The sequence below is a fragment of the Triticum aestivum genome, chromosome 7A (genome assembly GCF_018294505.1).
Source record: "Triticum aestivum cultivar Chinese Spring chromosome 7A, IWGSC CS RefSeq v2.1, whole genome shotgun sequence".
NCBI classification, from domain to species: Eukaryota; Viridiplantae; Streptophyta; class Magnoliopsida; order Poales; family Poaceae; genus Triticum; species Triticum aestivum.
The window spans coordinates 442,867,064-442,891,996 of NC_057812.1; the positions used below are offsets into that span (position 1 = coordinate 442,867,064).

Below are 24,933 nucleotides of genomic sequence, written 5' to 3' on the forward strand. Positions count from 1 at the left end.
TACGCATAGACCTAGCTCATGATGCCACTGTTGGGGAACGTTGCAGAAAATTAAAATTTTTCCTACGGTTTCACCAAGATCCATCTATGAGTTCATCTAAGCAACGAGTCTAGGGAGAGAGTTTGCATCTACATACCACTTGTAGATCGCGTGCGGAAGCTTGCAAGGTGATGATGTAGTCGTACTCGACGTGATCCAAATCACCGATGACCAGCGCCGAACGGACGGCACCTCCGCGTTCAACACACGTACGGGACGGGAGATGTCTCCTCCTTCTTGATCCAGCAAGGGGGAAGGAGAGGTTGATGAAGATCCAGCAGCACGACGGCGTGGTGGTGGATGCAGGGCGTCACAGCAGCAGGGCTTCGCCGAGACTACGAGGGAGAGACGTAACGGGGGGAGGTGGAGGCGCCAGGGGCTGGTGTATGAAGTCCCTCCTCTCCCCCACTATATATAGGGGTGCCAGGGGGGCGCCGGCCCTAGTAGATGAGATCTACTAGGGGGGGGCGGCCTAGGGGAGGTTTCCCTCCCCCCAAGGCACCTAGGGGTGCCTTCCACCACTAGGACTCCTCCTAGGGGGAAACCCTAGGCGCATGGGCCTATAGGGGCTGGTGCCCTTGGCCCATGATGGCCAAGGCGCACCCCCTACAGCCCATGTGGCCCCCCCGGGACAGGTGGCCCCACCCGGTGGACCCCCGGGACCCTTCCGGTGGTCCCGGTACAATACCGATAACCCCGAAACTTGTCCCGATGCCCGAAATAGCACTTCCTATATATAATTCTTTACCTCCGGACCATTCCGGAACTCCTCGTGACGTCCGGGATCTCATCCGGGACTCCGAACAACATTCGGGTTTCTGCATATACATATCTTCATAACCCTAGCGTCACCGAACCTTAAGTGTGTAGACCCTACGGGTTCGGGAGACATGCAGACATGACCGAGACGCTCTCAGTCAATAACCATCAGCGGGATCTGGATACCCATGATGGCTCCCACATGCTCCTCGATGTTGTCATCGGATGAACCACGATGTCGAGGATTCGATCAAACCCTGTATGCAATTCCCTTTGTCAATCGGTACGTTACTTGCCCGAGACTCGATCGTCGGTATCCCAATACCTTGTTCAGTCTCGTTATGTCACTTTACTCGTACCGTAATGCATGATCCCGTGTCCAACACCTTGGTCACATTGAGCTCAATATGATGATGCATTACCGAGTGGGCCCAGAGATACCTCTCCGTCATACGGAGTGACAAATCCCAGTCTCGATCCGTGTCAACCCAACAGCTACTTTCGGAGATACCTGTAATGCACCTTTATAGTCACCCAGTTACGTTGTGACGTTTGATACACCCAAGGCACTCTTACGGTATCCGGGAGTTACACGATCTCATGGTCGAAGGAAGAGATACTTGACACTTGCAAAGCTCTAGCAAAACGAACTACACGATCTTTTATGCTATGCTTAGGATTGGGTCTTGTCCATCACATCATTCTCCTAATGATGTGATCCCGTTATCAACGACATCCAATGTCCATAGTCAGGAAACCATGACTATCTGTTGATCACAACGAGCTGGTCAACTAGAGGCTTACCAGGGACATAGTGTGGTCTAAGTATTCACACGTGTATTACGATTTCCGGATAATACAATTATAGCATGAATAAAAGACAATTATCATGAACAATGAAATATAATAATACTTTTATTATTGCCTCTAGGGCATATTTCCAACAGCCTCGACTTGTTGCGCATAACTCCTACTGCTTTGTGCGCTTGCGCTGAACTGGCCACGGTCGTGCCACTCCAACCTGTCACTGCAGCAGACGCACCTCGTTGACCCGCCAGAGTGCCTTCGATGTGGCCGGTTCACCTCCGCGCCCGAGACGCGCCGTCGAGCCACCTACAGTTCACCACAGCCAAGCTCGATCCTGCAGCCTCAAAACCGGATCAAAACCCGGGTTACGCCGCCTCCGAGTCAAGCCGCGCCCACGCCCATGTCCGAGTTACCGTGCCAAGTGCCGCAGTTTCAAGCCGCCAGCCGGTTTAGCCTCCACAGAGCTTAAGTTTTCCCGTCTCGTGCTGAACCATGCTGGGCTCTATCTTCAAATCGCCGCCGCTGGCCACCTTCGAGTCGGCCGTCATGGTGTATCTGAGCCGCTGTTTGCCTTGGGCCGCCCTGGCAGAAGCAGCCTCGCCTCTGCTCCCGCTGCCGCAAGCACGTCCAGGAGTCGTCGCCTGCCTCGGCTGCTCGTTGTTGAGCAGCCCCGGTCGAGCCGCCATCACCTTCACCCGCCTCGCCTCCGCCTCGAGCCACCGCACGTTGGGCCGCCAGTCGCCTCGCCGCGGGCCTCCTCAGCGGCAGCCGCGCCGGGTTGCCCTGACCCCGTTCCACCTCCACTCGGACTCGCTCCCAAGTGGCCTCGTCTCTGGGTCGCTCCGCCTTCCGGGCCCGCCTGCGGCCGTTTTGAGCTGCCCTCGTCAAGAGGAGCCTGTTTTTAGACTAGCCTTTGCCATCACCTGTGACCTCGCCTCCGCCTCGGCTCTGGCTGTGACAAGTCGTGCCTCACCAGTTTGCCTGTTTATCAACTCTCCTGTCTAGGTGCTAGTTGCAAAGAACAGAAGCCATCACACATTGAAACAGGCGATTTGGAAAACAAAGAAATACTCCCTTGTCTGGAGTAGTACACAGTTCAAATCAATAGACATTATTTATGAGGCCACACTGGACAATGGAGAAGACTGCGGCAGCAGTGCTAGCACGTGCTGGCGGTTTGGTTAAGCATTGGTCTTACAAAAGGTTCAAAGGGAGGGGTGGAGATCGACCCTATATATGCATGCAAGCAATTCTCCGAGAACCCCTACACGTCAGATGCTCTACCAGATTAACAGGAAAATACGTATCATGACGGCACGATCAGCCGGTGTGGCCCGATGAAAGCTGCTGCTGTTACGGCCATATTACCACCTCACAGAACCTCCTGCAAGAAACAATAGGCTGCAGTCTGCAGAGATCACTAGAACAATGAAAAGTGGCCAAGAGTTATCACTTCATGACCACTGGCATAAAGGGAATATATGCACAAATTCCTAGGTTCTGACAGAATCCTCTTTACGTGGAGAGGCAAATTCAATGTCAATCGCTAATAGTGCTCTGCGAGGATTTTTTAGAGTACTATATGAAGAGAAAAACATGATATCAATTGCCGCCTGCATGAAACATGCCAATAAACGCACATACGGATCATCTGTCGTCCGAACAAATCAGGACAATTGTTCATTATAAAGTGTTTTCATGCCAAGGATACGGAGCGAGTACAAGTCGCCGCGCGTACGACTCAGTCAACATTAAATCACCAGGACCGCATCCGCTCGCTGCTCCACGGACGTCCGACTCATCTGTCTGCTCCTACGGTGGACTCAACCATGATTGATTTTCGCTTCATCATGGTGATCATTAACTCCGTAGTGGATAATTACTGGCCTGGTGTATCAGGTGAAATCCATCCAGTATATTTTTTATTATATATTGCTTTCTTTAAAAGAGCAATTACTCCGGCTTGCAAAGTTATCTAATGCAGGATCCTAAACCGCCATATTGGTGCAAATTTAACGGCCGTCAGAAAATTTCCGCCTTAAAAAGAAGGATTCCGGTTTAAAATCCGGCTCAAGGGAAAATTGTCTCTCACAAAGCTTTGAAACTCTCAATATCCGGTTTAAGAATTTCCGGTTCAAAAAGAATAATCTCTCGCAAGTTTGAGTTTTCATGAAAAATTAAAGGGACCAAAGAGAGTCCACTGCACAACACAGGTCAAACATAGGTACCCCTTGAGCACAACTCACAGTATCATTTGGGGGCTTGGTCGTATTCGAACCATAGTTACACCTATTGATCCGGCTATCAAGCCAATATTATCATAAGAGCACAGCTCTGGTTATTTCGGTAATATGGCTATCAAGCCAATATTATCATAAGGGGCCGAAGAGAGTCTGCTGCATAGCACAACTCAAACATGGGTATCCCTTGAGCACAGCTCACAATATCACTTGGGGGCTATGTTCGAACCATAGTCACACCTCTTGATAGGCTTAAGGCCACCAGGGAAATCACTTGGGGGCTTGATCGTATCCGAACCATAGCTACACCTCTTGATAGGCATAAGGCCACCAGGGAAATCACTTGGGGGCTATGGGTTCGAACCATAGTTACACCTCTTGATAAGCATAAGGGCACTAGGGAAATCACTTGGGGGCTTGGTCGTATTCGAACCATAGCTACACCTCTTGATCGATGCAATGCCATAATTATGACTACATGGGGGCTCTAGTCGTATCTGAACCATAGCTTAAACCCTCTTGATCATACATATGTATCATCATATATTCCATCATACATCATCATTACATCATCATAGCATGTATCATATGTGCATGGATATACCGGCTTATATGGCAGGAATCGGTTTTCAAACCAGGTTATACTTATTCAAATCTTTAATAGCCAACACGGCTGGATTCTTTATTATGGTTATCAATAACCAATATTATGACTGAGGTTTTCAAAGTCGCTTTAGCGCAATGACTATTATTTTATCAATGGATATGATTTATTCTACAATGGAAAGAATAGTCCCGAGTCGCTGCAGGCTTACGACCCGGCACTTGGGGGCTACATTATTCAAGTTGGGATTACATCAAATGCACAAGTCTCATGTCGCTGCAAGCATGCACCATGACACTTGGGGGCTAATGCAAAGTCATTATTGGCTCACTTATTGAAGACCCGACTCATCACATCATAATGAGCCGGCCCTTGGGGTTACCAATTGCTCCTGTTAACAATTCAAGGTACACAAATTTTCATCTATTATTGAAGGATCCACTGCTCAGTTGGTAAAGCACAAAGCTCTCAACCTTGTGGACGTGGGTTCAAGCCCCATGATGGGGGTTACGTCGTATAATGTTATTCTCAATGAAGTATATATAAAGTCCCAACTCAATATTATATTATTGAGCCGGCCCTTGGGGGCTACACTGGTTGAAATTTTTATGAGCATCAGGCAATTACAAGTCCCAGGTTGCTGCAAGCATGACAACCCGGCACTTGGGGGCTACATATGTAGAATATTCAGTTTTGACTAGTGACTGAGATGAACAATTTGGATTTCTTCAAGCTTGTGACATTCATATTGAAGCAAATCTTAAACTGTTACTACGTTGCCTTCTTAAGACTTGGGGGCTACAAGTGATAGGCATATAAGATGTATATTTTCAAAACTGATGTTAACAAACAATCATGATCTGGTACCATCAATATTTGTAAACCGGCAATGATAAACCGTCAAGGTTCTACATTCTTAAACCGGCAAGGTTCTGCATTCTTAAACCGGCAAGGTTCTACATTCTTAAACCGGCTGAAGATCAGATGAGTATTTCAAAGACCAATATTTTTTTGTTAAGCATTGGGAGCTGAGTCAAATAAATTATTCTTCACAGTATTTCTCTGTGACAAACCAATGTCAGCAAATTGATTATGAAGCTGGCCTATTGACCTGGATTTTCTAGAAGGAGGAAATGGCAAGGACTTAAGGATGATCATGATCAGTTTAACATGGATAAATCCAAATTAAACTGTGGGCTAATGTCGGGGATATACCCCCACAATATGATCCGGCCATAGTTATAACTCGGCTGGGACTTAGTAAACTGGCTGACAGTTAAGACAGACAGGTAAAACAGTCAGTTAACCCAGACGGTAAATCAGCAGGTTGTTAAACCGGCTGACAGTTAAGACAGACAGGTAAAACAGGTAGTTAACCCAGACGGTAAACTAGCATGTTGTTAAACCGACTGACAGTTAAGACAGGAGTTAAGTCAGATGATAACCCGGCAGGAGTTAAGTCAGATGATAACTCAGCAGACAATCATAAACCGGCAGACCATCATAAACAGGCACCAGTTATAACCCGACAGATATTGATAACTGGGTTGCCAGGGGTTATGAAGCCCGAGACATTATGAAGCCCAAAATGTTAAGAAGCCCATGAAGAGAAGTCATAATAGTTAAGTCTTAAGTCCGAGTTGGACTCTACATGTAACCCGCCCCATCAACTTATATAAGGAGGGGCAGGGCTCCCCAAGGAGGGACAAGTAAGAAGAAACAATCTTAAGGGTTAGAGATAACTGGGAGAGCCGGTTTACGGCGACTTCCTCATGATCATAATGAGATCTAGCCACAAACAGCATGTAGGGCTATTACCGGTCCGAAGCTGTCTAAATCCTCGTCTTGTGTTGCGTCTCTCGATTCCGCTCAACCCCTCTCAAGCTACCACATAGATGCATTGACCTCACGACTAAGTCCTCACACTAGGACATCTGCCGTGATATTTCCACGACAGATTCGTTTGTGTGCCCATAGATATGGAGGTAGACAATCATGCTTATTACGTAGTTTCAATCATCAGTGCTTCGAATTAAAATGAGAATTGTTGACAAAACAATCTTTCATTGCTTCCTGTATATAGGGCTTCCACAAATATGGGTCCACAATTGGCACAGATTCAATATTTGAAATTTCATGCTCCCAACTAGCACTGATAATGCACCCATGGTATTATTTCCCAGCTTCTTACCTAGGTGCTTCTATATTGTGATTATTTTGTTTCAAGGGACTATAAAAATGCTTCCATAGAATTTCGGTTCTATTTTGGAAGTTGGCGGCATAGAAGATGCATCATCACCTTGCTGCCAGGCTTAGTTTTTTGTATCCATTCTCAATTTTCTATCTTTCATACCAATATTAGTTATGTAGATTTCTCATGTATTTAGCATCCCGTAGTCCTCATTTGGTGGCTATTTTTTTTCAAATTTCCGTATTTCCAAGTAATGCTACCTATGAAGTGAGTGCAATTTTGCTTCTCACCACGGTGCTTCTAGTTAGTAAACATTTAGTTTCGTTCGTCTATGATTTTTCTTCTATCCATTAAGCGATAATTGGTTCAATTTTTACATTGACAACACAATAGATGCATACCCAGGATGGTACCAATCTTACTTTCTTATCAACTATTAATGATATATGCTCCATATTTAGTTCCCTAATGTTGAGTTCCCATATTTTCATGCTTCCAACATTCTTGATGTACTATGTTAAACAAATAAGTTTCTTATTTCGAATGTTTTGCTTCCGTACAACTTTTTTCATCAGATGGGTGAATGTATGCTTGATTAAATGTATACACCCAAATCTTGCATGCTAAGATCTTGGCTGACAATCGTTAGGATTTCTCAAATCAAATATATGTGCTTCTACTGCATGATAGCATCAAATCATTTGTTTGTGTCAGCAATTCTTCTTATTTTTTTGATTTCTCACATAGGTTTCTATGACGACGACGAGGGCGCCCAGAGATCAAGGCCAGATGCGTCTACTTCAGAAATGGCAAGTCGAGTTCAGGCAGTGATCGCCCTGGCTCACACATTCAGTGTATACAACTCGAAGGACGATACAATGAAGAAGATCAAAGCCCTCGGGAAAGGGCACCTAAGTTTCCGCCAGGGATCAGACCTTCCATCACATGATGATTAGGTCACTTCTAAATTAGCAAAATTTGTAGCATGTAAGCAATTTGACTTCTCCTGTTGAAGCAAGCTCTCCATTTGACAACGGGAATTTGTTTGCAAACAAATCCCAAATTTGAATTGGAACCATGTGTAATTATGATTGGATATATTTTCTCTCTGATGGAAGCAAGATAATATTTATTTGGAAGCAATTCTATAGTCGTTGGAAATAAGATTGTGATGCTTCTCAAACATGTGGAAATTTTTTATTATTGATGGAAGGGACTTCAAAGAAATTCTTTAGTTGATGCAAGCAAGATAGTGTGATGTTTTCTTTTTTTTGCGTGCGATGCTTCTGAAACAAAATATCATGTTAAATGACACATGAAATGTCAAATAAATCGAAGCAGATTTCATTCACCACAGAAACAAATTCTCCAACGAATGGAAATATGATATAATTTTGTTTAAAGTGTCCTAATACACGAGATTATAAACCAGGGTGGATGCACGTATTGTTTGCATTGGATGCAAATTTGGATAATGTTTGATACATCACATGTTCTTAAATATTTGTCTTTTATAGAGATTTCAACAAATAAGTACATACAGAATAAAATAAATGAATCTACATTTTTATCGAACGTCCTGATGGTTCCACCTCCTATCCATGCGTCATCCCGCTCCCGATCTGTCTCTTCTCACGGTAAAAGAAAACTGAAAAACCAGCCCACCGCTCCCCACGTTCTCCCATGACCTATCCATCTCTCCCGATTCGACCTGGAATACATCCCACGATCCCCCACACAGCACGGAGGGAAAACAGCCCGAAGTTCCTCGCGATAGCCCTTGCTGCGCGTCGATGGTGCCGCATCGCCGCCCCACGATTCAGACCGGCGCCTCACCGTGCCCTCATCCGAGCCTTCTCTCCACGCTCCACCGCTTCTCCAGGCGCCAATATCTGGGGCTCTCCGCAATGCCCGATGCTCCGGCGGTGAGCCGTACTGCAGTAGGGAGGAGGAGCCGGCGGCAGACAGAGAAGTACATGGAGGTGGTGGTGGAAGGGAAGGGGACGGGGACATAATCGAGGGCGAGCAAGGCACCAATGTCGTACAGTCCAAACTCATCTGGGACATGTGTCCAGTCCACCATCTCGCTCGCCTGGGAGACCGCCCAACTTGTACGTGCTAACCCTTCTCCTGAATTCTCTTAAATCGTTCTATTGATTCGTGCAAGAGAGAGACCAGACAGGAGCGTGGCGACATTGCCAGCCGTGGAAGAAATAGGTAGGAGCGAGGTAGAGAGAGAGAGAGAGCGCACCACTCTGCTCATCGTTGTCTCCTCCTTCTGTGCGACATGGACATCGTAGCTGGCATGGCCACCGCTGTCGTCGACGGCCCACTCAAAAATTAAACCATTCCCCGTCCCAAAGCCGCCACGCACCGGCGCTACATACTGCCGGCAGCGCAGCGACTCACCCGCTGACGGGCTTTCCCTCCCATGCCACATGTCCTCCCTCTTACGCTGATCCTGTTCAATGCATGGAGGCGTCGATCTAGACCCCGTGGACACGATGACCTGGATCCACTCTCTCCCACGCCTCCCTCCTCTAATTCCTACCGCCCACACCCATTAGTTTTTCCTCTCTGAATTGCAGCATGAAGGAGGAAAAACTAATGTTGCAATTCAGAGAGGGCGAGTAGTATCTATCAACAGCGTGCAGGAGGGCGAGTAGTATCTATCAACAGCGGCAACATAATCACATTTGTGACGGCGGTTTCTTGGCTGTAGTGAATAGAAATTTTGGTGTGGTGGCCAAATGCTTTACTGTTTGGCAGACTTGTTCATCATTGCTGTAGCATGGAGACTCCTTCCAGCTATTGTACGCGTCTTTTTTTTTGTTTCATTTATTTGTTTGCTTCATTTATTCTTTCTTTGAAACCATGTTTTTGTATTTGTTTGCAGGATTAAATATGTTATCTTGCCCAATACTTTCCTCATGTGGCTGTTATGACGAGCACCTTTCTTTGTGAGTTACTCTCTCTAGATTTTTGAAAATGGTAGATCAATGCAACTTAGTAAAAGCCTGCTGAATCTGTAGCTAGAATTGGTAGCACACTGCAACGTTTCAAAGCAATAAATTAATAATGTAAGATGGTGGCGGGGATTTTACATCAACCTATTGGGGCGTCTGTCCATTCTAGAGGAATGTGCATGAACTGAGAGAACTTTCATGATGGAACCACCAAGTTCGATTTTAGTTTCTCCCTCTTGCTAGTCTGCTTCATTTTCTTCTATTTTTTTAGTACAAGTACTATGCCTATCCTGTGCATTAGTTTATAGCTGATCTAATATATTTAACACTGTCTTATTTAGGTGGCGGTGATGTATTAAATAATCTCTAACAAATTAATACGCTTAAATGGTGATGCCACTGCTCAAATCCAAACACTGAAGAACGCATATATATTGCATGGTCTGCCATCGGAGCACCTTTGGAGGAAGAAGTTCACCTCAAGCCATCGGAGTGAAATTCTCATTGCCATAACCAGCTTTCACAGGGAAGCATAAGGTGATCCATGATCTTCACGTAGTATGTAGAATCTGGAGGAAATCTAATATATCTCTTATGTATAATTTGTATGTAGATTTCGTGAGAATTTGTCACATTCAAAACTACATTACCTGACTAACTTATTTTTTGCCAGATCATATCATGAGTTACTGTTTACATGTACTGTAGCTTCATGAAGAAAAGAAATAGGATACATTTTCTAGCCTTATATTCATTTATTTTTACTGTAATGTCTAAGAATGAAAGCACTCAGGTTCTGCACCTTCCAGTAGTTTAATTTGTCTAATATGTTACCTTTTGCACAAGTGGGGCTTGTGTGATAACTTGGCATCTGCAACTTGGTTGCGTCTGAATTTAGGGTCAAAAGAGTGAGGACCTTAACGCGCAATAGCGTGGACCAGTGGACGAGGATGATATCATGGAGTCAGGAGAAAGGCTTGTTGGAAGTAGAATATAATGAGGCAATGTTATGTTCTTTTTTCTATTAATTAACTTTACAGTGATATGTGTTGAAAGCCTGAAAGTGTAGGCCATACCAAGGTTGATGACATCAAAATGATGTAAACAATTATCCATCTCTTGATTCATTGCAGATCTGAAATTTGGAAAAGGCAATATTAATCTTCCCCACTAAATGGTTGTATTATGCCCCCAGTATCAATGAGTCCTGGTTTACAAAGTAAGCAGTCACCCTAAGTTTTTTTCATTCCTTTGGTAGTTGTGGATAAGTTTTTACGTTGGCTCGCCAAGCCTATCACAACCCTCCTCCTTTAGCCGGTCCCAAGCCCGGGTAAAGGAGGAGGGTTGTGATAGGCTTGGCGAGCCAACGTAAAAACTCAGCCACTCTTATGGAGATGAAACCCAAAAGATTTTCGTTGGGGCGTAACCCTCTCAGCGACGCGCCACATCGGAACCCGGGTGTGGTGGAAAGTGGGCAAGGGCCGGGCCGTCACCCCCCAAGTGGCGCGCCGTATCTTGATCCGGATACGGTGGCAAGTGAGCGAGGATCGGGTCGTCGCATCCTTAGTGGCGCGCTACATCGGCGCCCGGGTGTAGTGGAAAATGAGCAAGGGTCTTCGCATTTGACTCGACGGGTGCGAAGGGTAAGGAAGCTAGCCGAGCCTAGGAGGATTCGCTTAGGTAGCTGGAACGTAGGGTCTCTGACAGGGAAGCTTCGGGAGCTAGTTGATGCAGCGGTGAGGAGAGGTGTTGATATCCTTTGCGTCCAAGAAACCAAATGGAGAGGACAGAAGGCGAAGGAGGTGGAGGATACCGGCTTCAAGCTGTGGTACACGGGGACGGCTGCAAACAGAAATTGTTAGGCATCTTGATCAACAAGAGCCTCAAGTATGGAGTGGTAGACGTCAAGAGACGTGGGGACCGGATTATCTTGGTCAAGCTGGTAGTTGAGGACTTGGTTCTCAATGTTATCAGCGCGTATGCCCCGCAAGTAGGCCACAATGAGAACACCAAGAGGGAGTTCTGGGAAGGCCTGGAAGACATGGTTAGGAGTGTACCGATTGGTGAGAAGCTCTTCATAGGAGACCTCAATGGCCACGTGGGTACATCTAACACATGTTTTGAAGGGGCGCATGGGGGCTTTGGCCATGGCATCAGGAATCAAGAAGGAGAAGATGTCTTAAGCTTTGCTCTAGCCTACAACATGATTGTAGCTAACACCCTCTTTAGAAAGAGAGAATCACATCTGGTGACTTTTAGTAGTGGCCAACACTCTAGCCAGATTGATTTCATCCTCTCAAGAAGAGAAGATAGGCGTGCGTGCCTAGACTGTAAGGTGATACCTGGAGAGAGTGTTGTACCCCAGCATAAGCTGGTGGTTGCTGACTTCCGCTTTCGGATTCGTGTCCAGCGGGATAAGCGTGCCAAAGTCGCTAGAACGAAGTGGTGGAAGCTCAAGGGGGAGGTAGCTCAGGTGTTCAAGGAGAGGGTCATTAAGGAGGGCCCTTGGGAGGAAGGAGGGGATGCGGACAATGTGTGGATGAAGATGGCGACTTGCATTCGTAAGGTGGCCTCGGAGGAGTTTGGAGTGTCCAGGGGAAGGAGAAGCGAAGATAAGGATACCTGGTGGTGGAATGATGATGTCCAGAAGGCGATTAAAGAGAAGAAAGATTGCTTCAGACGCCTATACCTGGATAGGAGTGCAGACAACATAGAGAAGTACAAGATGGCGAAGAAGGCCGCAAAGCGAGCTGTTGGTGAAGCAAGGGGTCAGGCATATGAGGACCTCTACCAACGGTTAGGCACGAAGGAAGGTGAAAGGGACATCTATAAGATGGCCAAGATCCGAGAGAGGAAGACGAGGGACATTGGCCAAGTCAAATGCATCAAGGACGGAGCAGGCCAACTCTTGGTGAAGGACGAGGAGATTAAGCATAGATGGCGGGAGTACTTCGACAAGCTGTTCAATGGGGAGAATGAGAGTTCTACCATTGAACTAGACGACTCCTTTGATGAGACCAGCATGCGTTTTGTGCGGCGAATCCAGGAGTCTGAGGTGAAGGAGGCTTTAAAAAGGATGAAAGGAGGCAAGGCGATGGGCCCTGATTGTATCCCCATTGAGGTGTGGAGAGGTCTCGGGGACATAGCAATAGTATGGCTAACCAAGCTTTTCAACCTTATTTTTCGGGCAAACAAGATGCCAGAAGAATGGAGACGGAGTATATTAGTACCAATCTTCAAGAACAAGGGGGATGTTCAGAGTTGTACTAATTACCGTGGAATTAAGCTGATGAGCCATACAATGAAGCTATGGGAGAGAGTCATTGAGCACCGCTTAAGAAGAATGACAAGCGTGACCAAAAATCAGTTTGGTTTCATGCCTGGGAGGTCGACCATGGAAGCCATTTTCTTGGTACGACAACTTATGGAGAGATATAGGGAGCAAAAGAAGGACTTGCATATGGTGTTCATTGACTTGGAGAAGGCCTATGATAAGATACCGCGGAATGTCATGTGGTGGGCCTTGGAGAAACACAAAGTCCCAGCAAAGTACATTACCCTCATCAAGGACATGTATGATAATGTTGTGACAAGTGTTCGAACAAGTGATGTCGACACCGATGACTTCCCGATTAAGATAGGACTGCATCAAGGGTCAGCTTTGAGCCCTTATCTTTTTGCATTGGTGATGGATGAGGTCACAAGGGATATACAAGGAGATATCCCATGATGTATGCTCTTTGCGGATGATGTGGTGCTAGTTGACGATAGTCGGACGGGGGTAAATAGGAAGTTAGAGTTATGGAGACAAACCTTGGAATCGAAAGGGTTTAGGCTTAGTAGAACTAAAACCGAGTACATATGTGCGGTTTCAGTACTACTAGGTGTGAGGAGGAGGTTAGCCTTGATGGCCAGGTGGTACCTCGGAAGGACACCTTTCGGTATTTGGGGTCAATGTTGCATGAGGATGGGGGTATTGATGAAGATGTGAACCATCGAATGAAAGCCGGATGGATGAAGTGGCGCCAAGCTTCTGGCATTCTCTGTGACAAGAGAGTGCCACAAAAGCTAAAAGGCAAGTTCTACAGGACGGCGGTTCGACCCGCAATGTTGTATGGCGCGAAGTGTTGGCCGACTAAAAGGTGACATGTTCAACAGTTAGGTGTGGCGGAGATGCGTATGTTGAGATGGATGTGTGGCCACACGAGGAAGGATCGAGTCCGGAATGATGATATACGAGATAGAGTTGGGGTAGCACCAATTGAGGAGAAGCTTGTCCAACATCGTCTGAGATGGTTTGGGCATATTCAGCGCAGGCCTCCAGAAGCTCCAGTGCATAGCGGACGGCTAAAGCGTGCGGAGAATGTCAAGAGAGGGCGGGGTAGACCGAATTTGACATGGGAGAAGTCCGTTAAGAGAGACCTGAAGGATTGGAGTATCACCAAAGAGCTAGCTATGGACAGGGGTGCGTGGAAGCTTGCTATCCATGTGCCAGAGCCATGAGTTGGTTGCGAGATCTGATGGGTTTCACCTCTAGCCTACCCCAACTTGTTTGGGACTAAAGGCTTTGTTGTTGTTGTTGTTGTTGTTGTTGGTAGTTGTGGATACAATACAGTAGCTCAGGGACAAAAGCCAGTCCATTAGTTCAGGCAAAAAAAGGCAATCAATTAGAGCTGGCGCAACATTCCTATTTGTAGGTTTTATATCATACTGTTTCTGTAAATTGTCAATAAATTGAATTAAATTCAATACATGACATAATTTGATTGCCACCTGATTTGTGTTCAAAATTTTAACTCAAGCACCATTGTACTATTTGCAATAATATATTAGGATTAGTAAAATATCAGGTAAATATATAGTTGATGCCATTGTTCTTTCAACCCCCTTACGAAAATTCAGTTCTAGCTCCAAAGCGAGCAGTTGAATTAGTACTTATAATGAAGGTACCAATGGTTAGCTAAAATTGATAGAAAAGATTTTTTTTACGTGTTCACCTCAAACCTGTATCTGATCTTGTTCTATAGTGCCTTTATCTGAGATTATATTCTGAGTTTACAGGAAAATGAAAAAGCTATCATGTGAACTTTAGTATGGCCATGAGATAGTGGTGCTTCCTCTCTCCTACCTGGCTAATTTATTTTATTTTTATCTGTTGTATTACACAATTAAAAATTATATATACCATCTGCAAAGGTATTCGTTCACATTTGAAACATATAATTCTATTTTTTTAGAAATTATATGAGTATGAATGGAAAAAAGGTGTTAGTCTCAGGAGCACTATGAATTCTTTCAAAAGTACAAAAGCTACTGCAATAGAAACAAAAAACAAACATTATGTACTTGTTCTAAGGAAAGTAATTTGTTTATTTCATTCGGCTGGTTTGTAAGTACATGATTCAGAAAGGATAAATTACTGACAGTTTCTGACTATTTTTCTCCCATATTCAGGAGTCGGACTCACAGACGTTGATCCAAGCACTCAATGCCGGTGATTTTTATGTGGCGGATTATGGTGTACTACCTCATAATGTGAGGAGTACCTGCATGGCGACCGTCTGATAGGCATGAGTTTATCTTTTGCTGTTTTCATGTAATTCTGTTGCCCATGCCATAGCGAAATTTGGGTACCATTCGGCTACGGCTTCTATATTCTGGCTAGAGTCTAACCCAGACTTTGTATCAATTTTGGTTGCCAATGACTCTGCTGAGCTTCTTGGTTAATGAAATCATTTGAAAATACTTGTTTCGCGTGCTTTGTAGGGAAGCCACCCTACAAGGCAAATAAATTTGTAACGAAGAACTAAGCTAATCTATGAGCACCCATATTCTAATTGCCGTAGAGGCATCATCATCAGGGTCAAAGTAGTCCATGGTAGTCGAATAGGTAAGAAGCAAGAGAAGTTTTTCATGTTATCATACAGATGGAAAAACCACAAGATTGGCACACTACAGAGTCGAAAAACAACTTTGTTCAGTCCCTTTAACACTACTTGTTTGCGATAAGTGTTGCATACTAGGTTTGTTAAGAGGGTGAATGAAGAGCATGAAAGTGGAAGGGAATGAGGGGCGGGAAAAACATGACACTTTGTCTTCATGCAAGGAGTGGTGGTTGTCGAGGAGGAAAGATGTGAGAAAGGGAATTGATATGTATTCGATGGAAATCAAGCCACAATATTAGACAGATATCTGAAATGGACTGTGATATTTGGCACATGTGTGCCATATAAACAAAACTGCAACACCTCTATTTATTTCATTTTAAAGTACCATACGATCCCTCGTTTTTTGACCTCGCCTCTTCCCAAATGATCCCGCAGGCTCGCCTGAGAAACCTGCTTCTCCCGCACATCTCGGACGCTCACCCCCTTGAAAACTGCCACTTCTTCACGTCTACCACATGATTTCTTCTCAGGACAATGTTACCATGATATTCATATGCAAGTTATCAGGCCTGTGTTGCATAACTTACCGTGCTATTTACATAGAATGTATCAGATACTATGCTTCAACAACTACACCCTTTCAAAGTTACCACTGTGTTTTGTACACAAATTATAAGGTTTTCGATGTGTAAAATACCGTGGTACTTACACATAAGTTATCAGGGTATATGTACATCAACCTCCCCCAGTCAAAGTTACCATGGGGGATTGTACATGAGTTACCGGGTCTACGGTTCGTATATTATGATGGTACTTGCACCTAAAAACCTGGGTGTGTTTCGGTAGCTTTTTCCATAGGTAAAAAATTACCATGATGTTTTTGCGTAACTTATCACGCCTATAGCACGTGTGCCCCTCATGACACTAAACATCATGTGACTTTCCCGTGGGACGCCATGTGTTGTGTTCATCCAAGAGGCCCATGCGCGAGGCAAGTGTATGCTTTTAACAACTTATATATTTTCCTTTGGTAAAAAATACCATCATGTTTATATTGCAAGTTATCGGTTATGCGGTGCTTATATTATCATGTTATTTACACAAAAATTATTGGGGATGTTTTGAACAACTTTTCCCGGGGCAAAAAGTTATCATGGTGATTCTAGGTAACCTATCAAGCATGCAGTGCTTAAAATATCATACTATTTACACAAAATTTATCAGGGATATGTTTCAGCAACAAATCCCCCCCCCCCTCCACGGGTCAAAAACTTATCATGGTGTTTAGTTATCGCAGTGCATATGTTTCCATACTATTTACACATCAAAATGCCAGGGGAGGGAGGTATACTACCGTGCTATTTACACAGAAGATACCGTAGTATCTTTTCAAAAAAAAATCCCTACGGTCAAAGTTACCATGGTGCTTCTACCTCAGTTATCAGATGTGCGCCGCGTATATTACCATCTATTTACGCATAAATTATCAGGTATCTTTTCACATTTGTTTTCCCCAATGGTTAAAGTTACCACGATGTTTGTATCTAAACTATCAGGTCTATGGCGTGAATGTTATCGTGCTATTTACAGAAATTACCGGGGGGGCGGGTTCAACAAATTTATTTCCAATGATCAAAGTTACCATGATGCTTGAAACAAAAAGTTTTTCAGTGCTAACATATTAAAGGCAAGAACATGTCGAAAACAGTATTTCCCTTAGAATGTTCAACAATGAGTATCATAGGTGAGGTGGTTAGCTCCCTTTGTTAATTACCTGCAGACCAAAGATCAAATCCTAGTCTAAGCATTATTTTTGCTGAAAATTGAGAAGACATGTGGGGCCATAAATGACGATTGCGAAAATTAGGAAGGCACGAGCGGGTGTGCCCGATAAAATCGGGGAGGACGTGCAAGAAAGGAAAGAAATCGGAGGAGGACGTGAGGGAAAGGAAAGAAATCGGGAGGTCATGCGGAAAAGGAAGGAAATCAGGAGAGAATTGATGGCGTTGGATGCGTGTGGCAGTTTCGCAATCTGCCACACGGTTGCCATATACATATTTCGATCTGAAATAGCTAAGTTTTTTAATTGGTATGTCATTTTATTTATTCCGTGGCAACGCACGGGCATCAAACTAGTGTCTATATACATCCGTATGTGATAGTCCATTTAAAATCTTTAAAAGGACAAATATTTAGAAACGAAGGGAGTAGTAAGTCTGTTTCCTATAACCGAGGACCCCATGCAAACTGCCAGTTAATACCACATAATCAGGGGCCTAAATCCATTCATGCCGGCAGTTAATACCACGTGATCAGGGCACCACATGATTGACAGAAGCAATCCCAGGAAGCAAGGATCGGCAGTTCCTTTCAGGCTTAAATCAACAGATCAAAGGAACGCCCTACTTCTTATCGGACGGTCTACGAGTAGTCTGATGGATGCTAGTTTTCAGTAGTTTGATGCCTAGCGCCCTCCAATAATTGGTTTTTAAATATTTTTGTTTGCATGGTTTGAAAGTTTGGTTCTCTCTCGCCCTCGGCGCAACAGGTCATCTAGTATTTCGTTAAGAGAAAGTAGTAGTCGAGTATTGCATCCAAAAGACTTCTGCTCTCGTTTAAGGTGTACAAGCTGAAGATGCCAACTGGTAGTTCCTTCCATGCAATCTCGTTTTCAGAAGAAATGTCAGGTTTCACAACCCCCTTCGGGGCTTCGCAACCTGAAAAGAGAGCACTTCTCTTTTGAATATTTCGTCGCAAACATGACAAAATGACCTATTTTGCAGTTTTATCTCAAGTGGGCCACGACGGTGATTGTGGAAAAAAGAAATACCAGAATATGGAATTGCGTACCCATCGGATCATCCAACACGAATAACCTGGGAAACGACCAAATAAACACATGAGGTATGCCAGGAGTCACTCAACCCTTCTGCAAAAAACCCTCGCAGATATTCCTAGATTTTAGACCCAACATCAACTCAATTAGATGCAGGCTGTACTTAGAATTTGAAAAGGCTGTAGAACATGTAATTGATGCATTTGCAATCGCCTTTTTCCTTGCTAAATGCAAAAATGGCAAAGCTTTAGCATTTCAATAAACCAAACAGGCCAAAACACACATTTGAGAAATGGGCGGCTATATCCACGATACACTGGCCGGTACAACGATAAACCAAGTACAGGTCAGAACAAGAATCAAGATCCAGCGGTCATTTCTTTGCCTACAACTTTACATCATAATTGTACAATCACATAATATCCTCCCCATGCACACTATAACGCCACATCATTCTTTACACATCAGCAGAATTGGCGCTGATGAATGCGCCTTTCTTTTCTTTTTACAGAATGAATGCACGTTAGTTTTGCAATCCATCCAACTTAGGCTGTCCAACTTACATTCATCATTCTCCAATGCTAGGAATCAGCTGCCATTTTGCAGCTTTGACTCTTTACGAAGATGGCTCGAAGCTAGCAACGCCGCACCAATTGCAGGTTCCACCTAGAAAACAACCATATTAGCTCAGCCATGCATGCTGCCTAACAACAACAACAACAACAACAACAACAACAACAACAACAACAAAGCCTTTCAGTCCCAAACAAGTTAGGGCAGGCTCCATGCATGCTGCCTAAACAGTGGAAAATTTATTCGTACTTTTAGGCTTTAGTTTTCTTGGTGACAGAGATGTTCACTTATTACCTATTGTTTACCTAAAGGCGTCATTCATCATCTAGAACTACCAAAACAAAAGCTTGGACTTCAATATCATAACTGAACGCATACCAAACTGTCCAAAGCCTCAGAATGTTCAATCTCCAGAGAATTGCAATGGCTAATAAGATAGACTTCATAACAGCGTATATCAGTTCTCATACTGACCTCGGGCCGAATAGGACAGACACCTGGGAATACTTTGGAAATGCATTTTATGACCTCACCACTGATGTCCCATTTCTTATTTCCTTCGAGGACACCTCCAACCAATACAAGTGGAAATTGGTCCTTCCCATCTGTACAGTGAAAAAGGCCCTCCAGTTATACACAATAATGTTTTCCTTTCAATTCTAATCCACCAGTCAAACAGTTAACAACATAATATTACAAAACAATAAGCCTCTAACAACCCGCATTTTGTGCCAAATTTGGTGCATCTCGGAAATATTAAATCATCATGCATGCAGCACCATATCTTGAAATGACAGTACAGTAATAATCCAACAAAGAATATATATCCAAGGCATAAGACGATTCACTGGTTGGATCCAGCAGTGTGCTGAATAATCTTCTAGAGCAACAGGACTGCTAATAGTTTACCATGGGAATCCCACTACTGCTACTTGCGACGATGCAATTTCCACATTCATTTCATGAATAATCAGCATAGAGCTGGTGGAAAAATGGCAGATGGTGCTAAAAAATTAATGTAATAATTACCTTCACCACACAATGTAAGGCGCCGAACAACAGCTACAACGCTTTCAGCCAACTCTTGCACTGCATCATGCAGTATCGTGTTTGCTACTTTGTCACCATCTTCAGCAGCAGATACCACAACAGGTACAAGAGCTGCAATACGGGCCCAAGATGGATCCGCATATGCCCACCTGTGCCAGACACTTAAATGAGTTGAATGACAACCAAGTATATATAGTATTCCAGATCCCAGTAGTTCTATCAGCTAAAGCATTGGACAATTCTCATAAAAAATTTTAAGTTCCCAGTAAAATATTACTTTGTCCTTGTACAATTCGGTGCCATCTTTCTAAGTGTTTTAAAACATTTGTTGGATGCGGCAAGCTCAGAGCAACCACAGAGTAAACTTTAAATTGAGAAAAACAATTATACTAGTCAAAATGAGAATGCTCAACACTCTAATAGCATGCAAGCCTGGAAAGGTTTATGTATACACTGATGCAACATATCACACCATCTTCAGTTGTCACATTTAGCCCATTGCAGCTGTCATCATACTGCACACATTTTCAGTTTTTCACACAAATGATCTGTAGTAAATTTTGTTGTGGTTATATAGTTGTTAGCGATTAAGCTAGCATTCCAGCTGGCAAGAAGTAACACATGACCACACAATGTAAGATGCAGAACAACAGCTACAACACAATCAGCCAACAGTTCGAAGAAGTTCCTAAAAAGAAAAAGATGGTGCCTATAGAATATTGTACATATAGAGTATGTGTGAGAGGACTTACCCAATCAACTCATCTGGTGAAGAAATTTCAAGCTTCCTAATGATATCTCTTGTAAGATTAGTTTGTGGTCCACGGCCATCATGTGATTTTATTACTGCTGTGAGGGCCTGTGCAGCAATGCCATAGCCACTGCATTAATGTACACATGAAGTCAACTATGTTTTCCTTTGTGACATGTTATGGTATGGGGATCAAATTAATAGGTTTCTCAGTCATAATTCAAAAATTTCAAACTGCATCCATTCATTACTGAAGGGTTTCACAATGTTCGAAATGTGGAAAATATAGAGTACAATATTTGTGCATTTCACAGATTAACAATTTCTCTGGCTGTTCACTCTAAGTCTAACATGTCATGCTCGATTTGTAACTATGGATTCCTACATAGATAAAGATCTATACTTCCAAGAAATGAATAACATATATCATCCCATCCTCATTAGAAATCATATATTAACTTCCTGCGGAAAGAGTAAAGGGCAACTGAAGTTAATTTTTATAGTTATATCTATTCCAACAGTCAAAACCCTACAGAATGAATGATGGTTCAAAAGCACTTGATTAAATTACTTTTTGAGCGAAAAACAGTAGCTTGCAGGGGATTGCACTAGATTGATCTTGCGAGTTAGTTACATTATTACTCTGTTTTCATGAAAAATGCAACTCACCTACCCCAGTCGCCTAAGACAGGACCGGCACCAGCTGCTCTCGCTACTTTTCCATCTTCGGTGACCCCATAAGCAATGCTTCCTGTGCCAGCAATCAATACACAGCCATGTAGCTTTCCCATTGTACCACTGGCTAAAGCCGCCACCGCATCATTTTCCACATAAAACTTGGCATTGCGAGGGAATAGGTTGCTGGATAACAAAAGGGCATACTTAAGAATGACAGGAGTAATTTGGCACATGCCTTGTCTGCCTGGCGGCATTCAGAAATAATGTGCCAATGAACTAATGGCGAGTTAAAATTCACTGGTAGTCATAAATCATAACAGCATTTGTAGAAAAATATAAGGAATGCACATAAGAATTGGTTAAACCATTTGAGCATTCTGTAAGCATTCAGAAAATATTATAATCTCCCTGAACTGAAATCAAGTAGTTGCAGTGGACAAATATATATATATCAGTTTCTTCCTGGGGAATACATTTTAAGAAATGTATACAAAGAACTGTACCAGATCCAGTCCAGCATCCTCTGCTGATCTGAAGGATGGTTCACCCCAGATACAGATAAGCAAACTGCAACAACAGCAGAACGATCTGTGTTGGCCATTGTGAGGGCCTGCATCATGACCTGTTCTAGAGTTTCCAGTGCAGCGTTTTCTGGAAGATGGAAAAACAAAGAGATCAGTATGTTTTGAGCAAAGACTTAGTCACTTAGAGCATGCGATGCTACACATATTATAATACAAAGAGAAAAATATTAAGCATCACTCAGAAGACATTCCCAAGACCGAACAACATACTTTACACTGCAGGATGGTCGGACACAACTTATGTATGATTCTAGGACTTATACAAGCCCAAATACCGTACATAATATGTGTGTTCACCATCAGTAAAAATAACAACAGTACTCTATAGATACCATTTTTTTCCGAACTTCTGTACGCATCATCATTAGCACAGGTAACAACTTCATCAGATGATTGACAAGTAGAAAAGCGTATAACTGATAAACAAACATGATTTACAATTGGACAGTAGAGTGAAAATAGGCGAGCCCAAGTTCGCATAATAAAACTGAACATCCAGAAGGACAATTATGGAAATAATCAACTACATCCCTGAAACTCTCGCCAATTTAAGCACTAATTCGCCGCAGTTACGCAGGACTAGTGGTACGCAACGACATCCCAAATAACCAGGATTCAAGCCGGGGACCAATCATCAAGCCCCAGGATCCAATTATTAAGACGGGGCATGATCTAAGCGCCCCCGAATTGTGCGAACCTAGGGCAACGATTGCTACGCACCTCCGATGGAATTACGGTTGGAGCAGCCGGCGATGGCGCGGGAGAGCACGGCGACGGAGCCGGGCGCCTCCGGTGGTGGCATTGCGGCCGGCAGGCAGACGCAGACGGTGCTGGTGGTGCCTCCGTCCACGCCCAGGATCACGCCGCCCTCCCAGGCGGCGGCCGCCGGCGAGTCACCGTTCTCGTAGCCGCCCATCTCCCTTCGGCCGTTCCTCTCTTCCCCGGGTGTGAGAGACAGAGGATGAGTCAAAGCTCAGAGAGGAGATCTTTTTTTTTTTCTGTTCAGAAAGGGACCTCTATTCTGTTGGAGTGCTGCCTTTAGAGATGTCTTCGCGCTTGTGAGTTTCCTAATGGATCGGCAACTAATCCATAATTAGCCAATATGGAAAACGATGGCTGGTTTTCTTATCAGGCCGACTCTAATAACCGATCCCTTATACTTAGAAGGTAGAGGTACCGAGTTAAAATTTAAGGATTGTTTTGCAAACTATTGTTTTCGTTAATACGCTAATAACTCCGGCATTAGGCTGGTCGTAATAACGAGTACTCCCTCCATTCCCTTATACTTACAAGGATACATTGTCTAAAAGAAGAACTTACAAGACTACAAACTCAAATTACAGGTATCAAGGTAAAATTTAATGACTGCTTTGCAAACTATTTTTTTCGTTATCCGGATCATCAATACGCAGCTTGCATGCAAGGAAGGAATGAGAAGGAAATAACTGAGAGTCATTAGAGCATCTCCAGCCGCATCCCCAACAAGCCCGCCAAGGCCCTTTTCTGTCGCCGGCGCCGAAAAATCGGCCCAGTCGTGCCCCCAGAATCCCACCTTTCGTCGACTTGGGCCGATTTTGGCGCGGGCGGACCCAGGCCGAACCCGGCGCGCTGGGCCGCCCGGGGGCACCGGGGAAAACATTTTTTGGCGCGAAATGAATTGGGCCCACCGAGTCAGTGATTCGCCGTCTTCGTCGTCCTCATCGTCTCGGTTCCCGCGGGAATCAATGCCAAGGCTGACGCGCCGGTCAGCTTTCCATTGATGCCTCATGGGCAGCGTAGTGAAACCGCGGTGACGCGCGTCCCGCCACACGGCACACGGCGGCAACCCTCTCACCGCCCATTCGCGGCTATAAAAGCTGACCTCCCTCGCCGGTGAATGCACAAACCCTCGCCACCGACGCCCCTCCCCCCCCCCTCGTCGACAGGGCGAAGGCGTACTACGTCCGCAAGCAGATGGAGCGCCAGCGCCAGGCCTTCGAGGAGATCACAACTCTGAGCCACGGACGAGGGCGACGACGTAATCCTTGACAGCGACGACGAGGAGGCGCCCGGGCCGTCCAACCCCCCGCGCATCGACGACGCTGGTCAGAGGTGCAACAAAGACTACGGTGACACGTAGGGCGGTGACGACGACGACTACACCCGGTTCTACAGGCTCCTCGGCATGTAGAAGGCGGGCGGCGGCGTAGTAATGTCGTTTTTAGTTTTAATTTATGTTTTTAAGTTTTTGTACAAATATCAATGAAATCGCCGAGTTTGGATGAATTTTGTGTCGTGTTTGGCCGATTTCCTTTTCAAAAAAGGGCGTCTAGGGCGACCTAGGGGCGGTGGCTGGGAATCCGATCGCCCCCACGCCGAAGTTATCGCCGGTTCGCCCATAGGCGGCGCCTTTTTCTAGCCCCTGGAGGGCCGAATGGCGGGAGATGCTCTTGTGACTACATGCATGCAAGTATTAAACAAGTTGCTAGTAACATCATTAATTGTTGCCTCGATTACTGTTTGTGGTCTTGTATAGATGTAAAATGTATTTTTTATAGTGGCCTTATATAAGGGAATGGACGGAGTATGATGTATTAGTATCATGCATTTGATGCATATGATACTAGTGTATGATACTACATCCGTAGTGCTTAGTATCACAGATGACTTCATTTATTGACATGCATGACACATAGTAGCACAACATTTAATATGATACGATATCATGATATGATACTCAACCCTCTTTTTCTTCATTTAATCCTATGTCACCTCATCAAATTTGTCTAGTTGGCATGCATGATACTGCTTATTGAAGGAAATATGCCCTAGAGGCAATAATAAAGTTGTTATTTTATATTTCCTTATATCATGATAAATGTTTATTATTCATTCTAGAATTCTATTAACCGGAAACTTGATACATGTGTGGATACATAGACAAAACACCGTGTCCCTAGTAAGCTTCTACTAGACTAGCTCGTTAAT

At 44.3% G+C, this 24,933-nt stretch overlaps 1 protein-coding gene and 1 long non-coding RNA gene across 3 annotated transcripts; one reads left to right on the plus strand and one right to left on the minus strand.

The window, feature by feature from the left end:
• Window positions 1–8,302: 8,302 nt before the first annotated feature.
• LOC123147459 (uncharacterized) lies at window positions 8,303–15,351 on the plus strand. Its single transcript, XR_006473206.1, has 5 exons — window positions 8,303–8,751; window positions 9,537–9,600; window positions 9,948–10,143; window positions 10,505–10,825; window positions 15,061–15,351. It is a non-coding gene; the product is annotated as an uncharacterized lncRNA (long non-coding RNA).
• A 3,263-nt stretch (window positions 15,352–18,614) lies between these two features.
• On the minus strand, window positions 18,615–22,989 carry LOC123147458 (N-acetyl-D-glucosamine kinase). Of its 2 annotated transcripts, XM_044566705.1 has the most exons (7): window positions 22,687–22,985; window positions 21,886–22,033; window positions 21,374–21,565; window positions 20,706–20,834; window positions 19,933–20,102; window positions 19,378–19,508; window positions 18,615–18,996 (listed from the first exon to the last, which is right to left on the minus strand). In XM_044566705.1, the coding sequence occupies exons 1-7, from the start codon at window positions 22,880–22,882 to the stop codon at window positions 18,919–18,921; spliced, it is 1,044 nt and encodes a 347-aa protein (XP_044422640.1). In that variant the 5' UTR covers window positions 22,883–22,985; the 3' UTR covers window positions 18,615–18,918. The 2 variants fall into 2 exon arrangements, with proteins under 2 accessions (XP_044422640.1, XP_044422641.1); XM_044566706.1 differs by lacking the exon at window positions 20,706–20,834 and having other exon boundaries at window positions 22,687–22,989.
• Window positions 22,990–24,933: the final 1,944 nt, after the last annotated feature.

Excerpts from the sequence above, each read along its gene's own strand:
- LOC123147458 (XM_044566705.1), bottom strand. The coding sequence starts at position 22,882 with ATGGGCGGCTACGAGAACGGTGACTCGCCGGCGGCCGCCGCCTGGGAG. Across the intron at positions 22,034-22,686 it reads CAACCGTAATTCCATCGGAG|AAAACGCTGCACTGGAAACT; the intron begins GTGCGTAGCAAT and ends TCCATCTTCCAG. Across the intron at positions 20,835-21,373 it reads GTCTTAGGCGACTGGGGTAG|TGGCTATGGCATTGCTGCAC; the intron begins GTGAGTTGCATT and ends ACATTAATGCAG.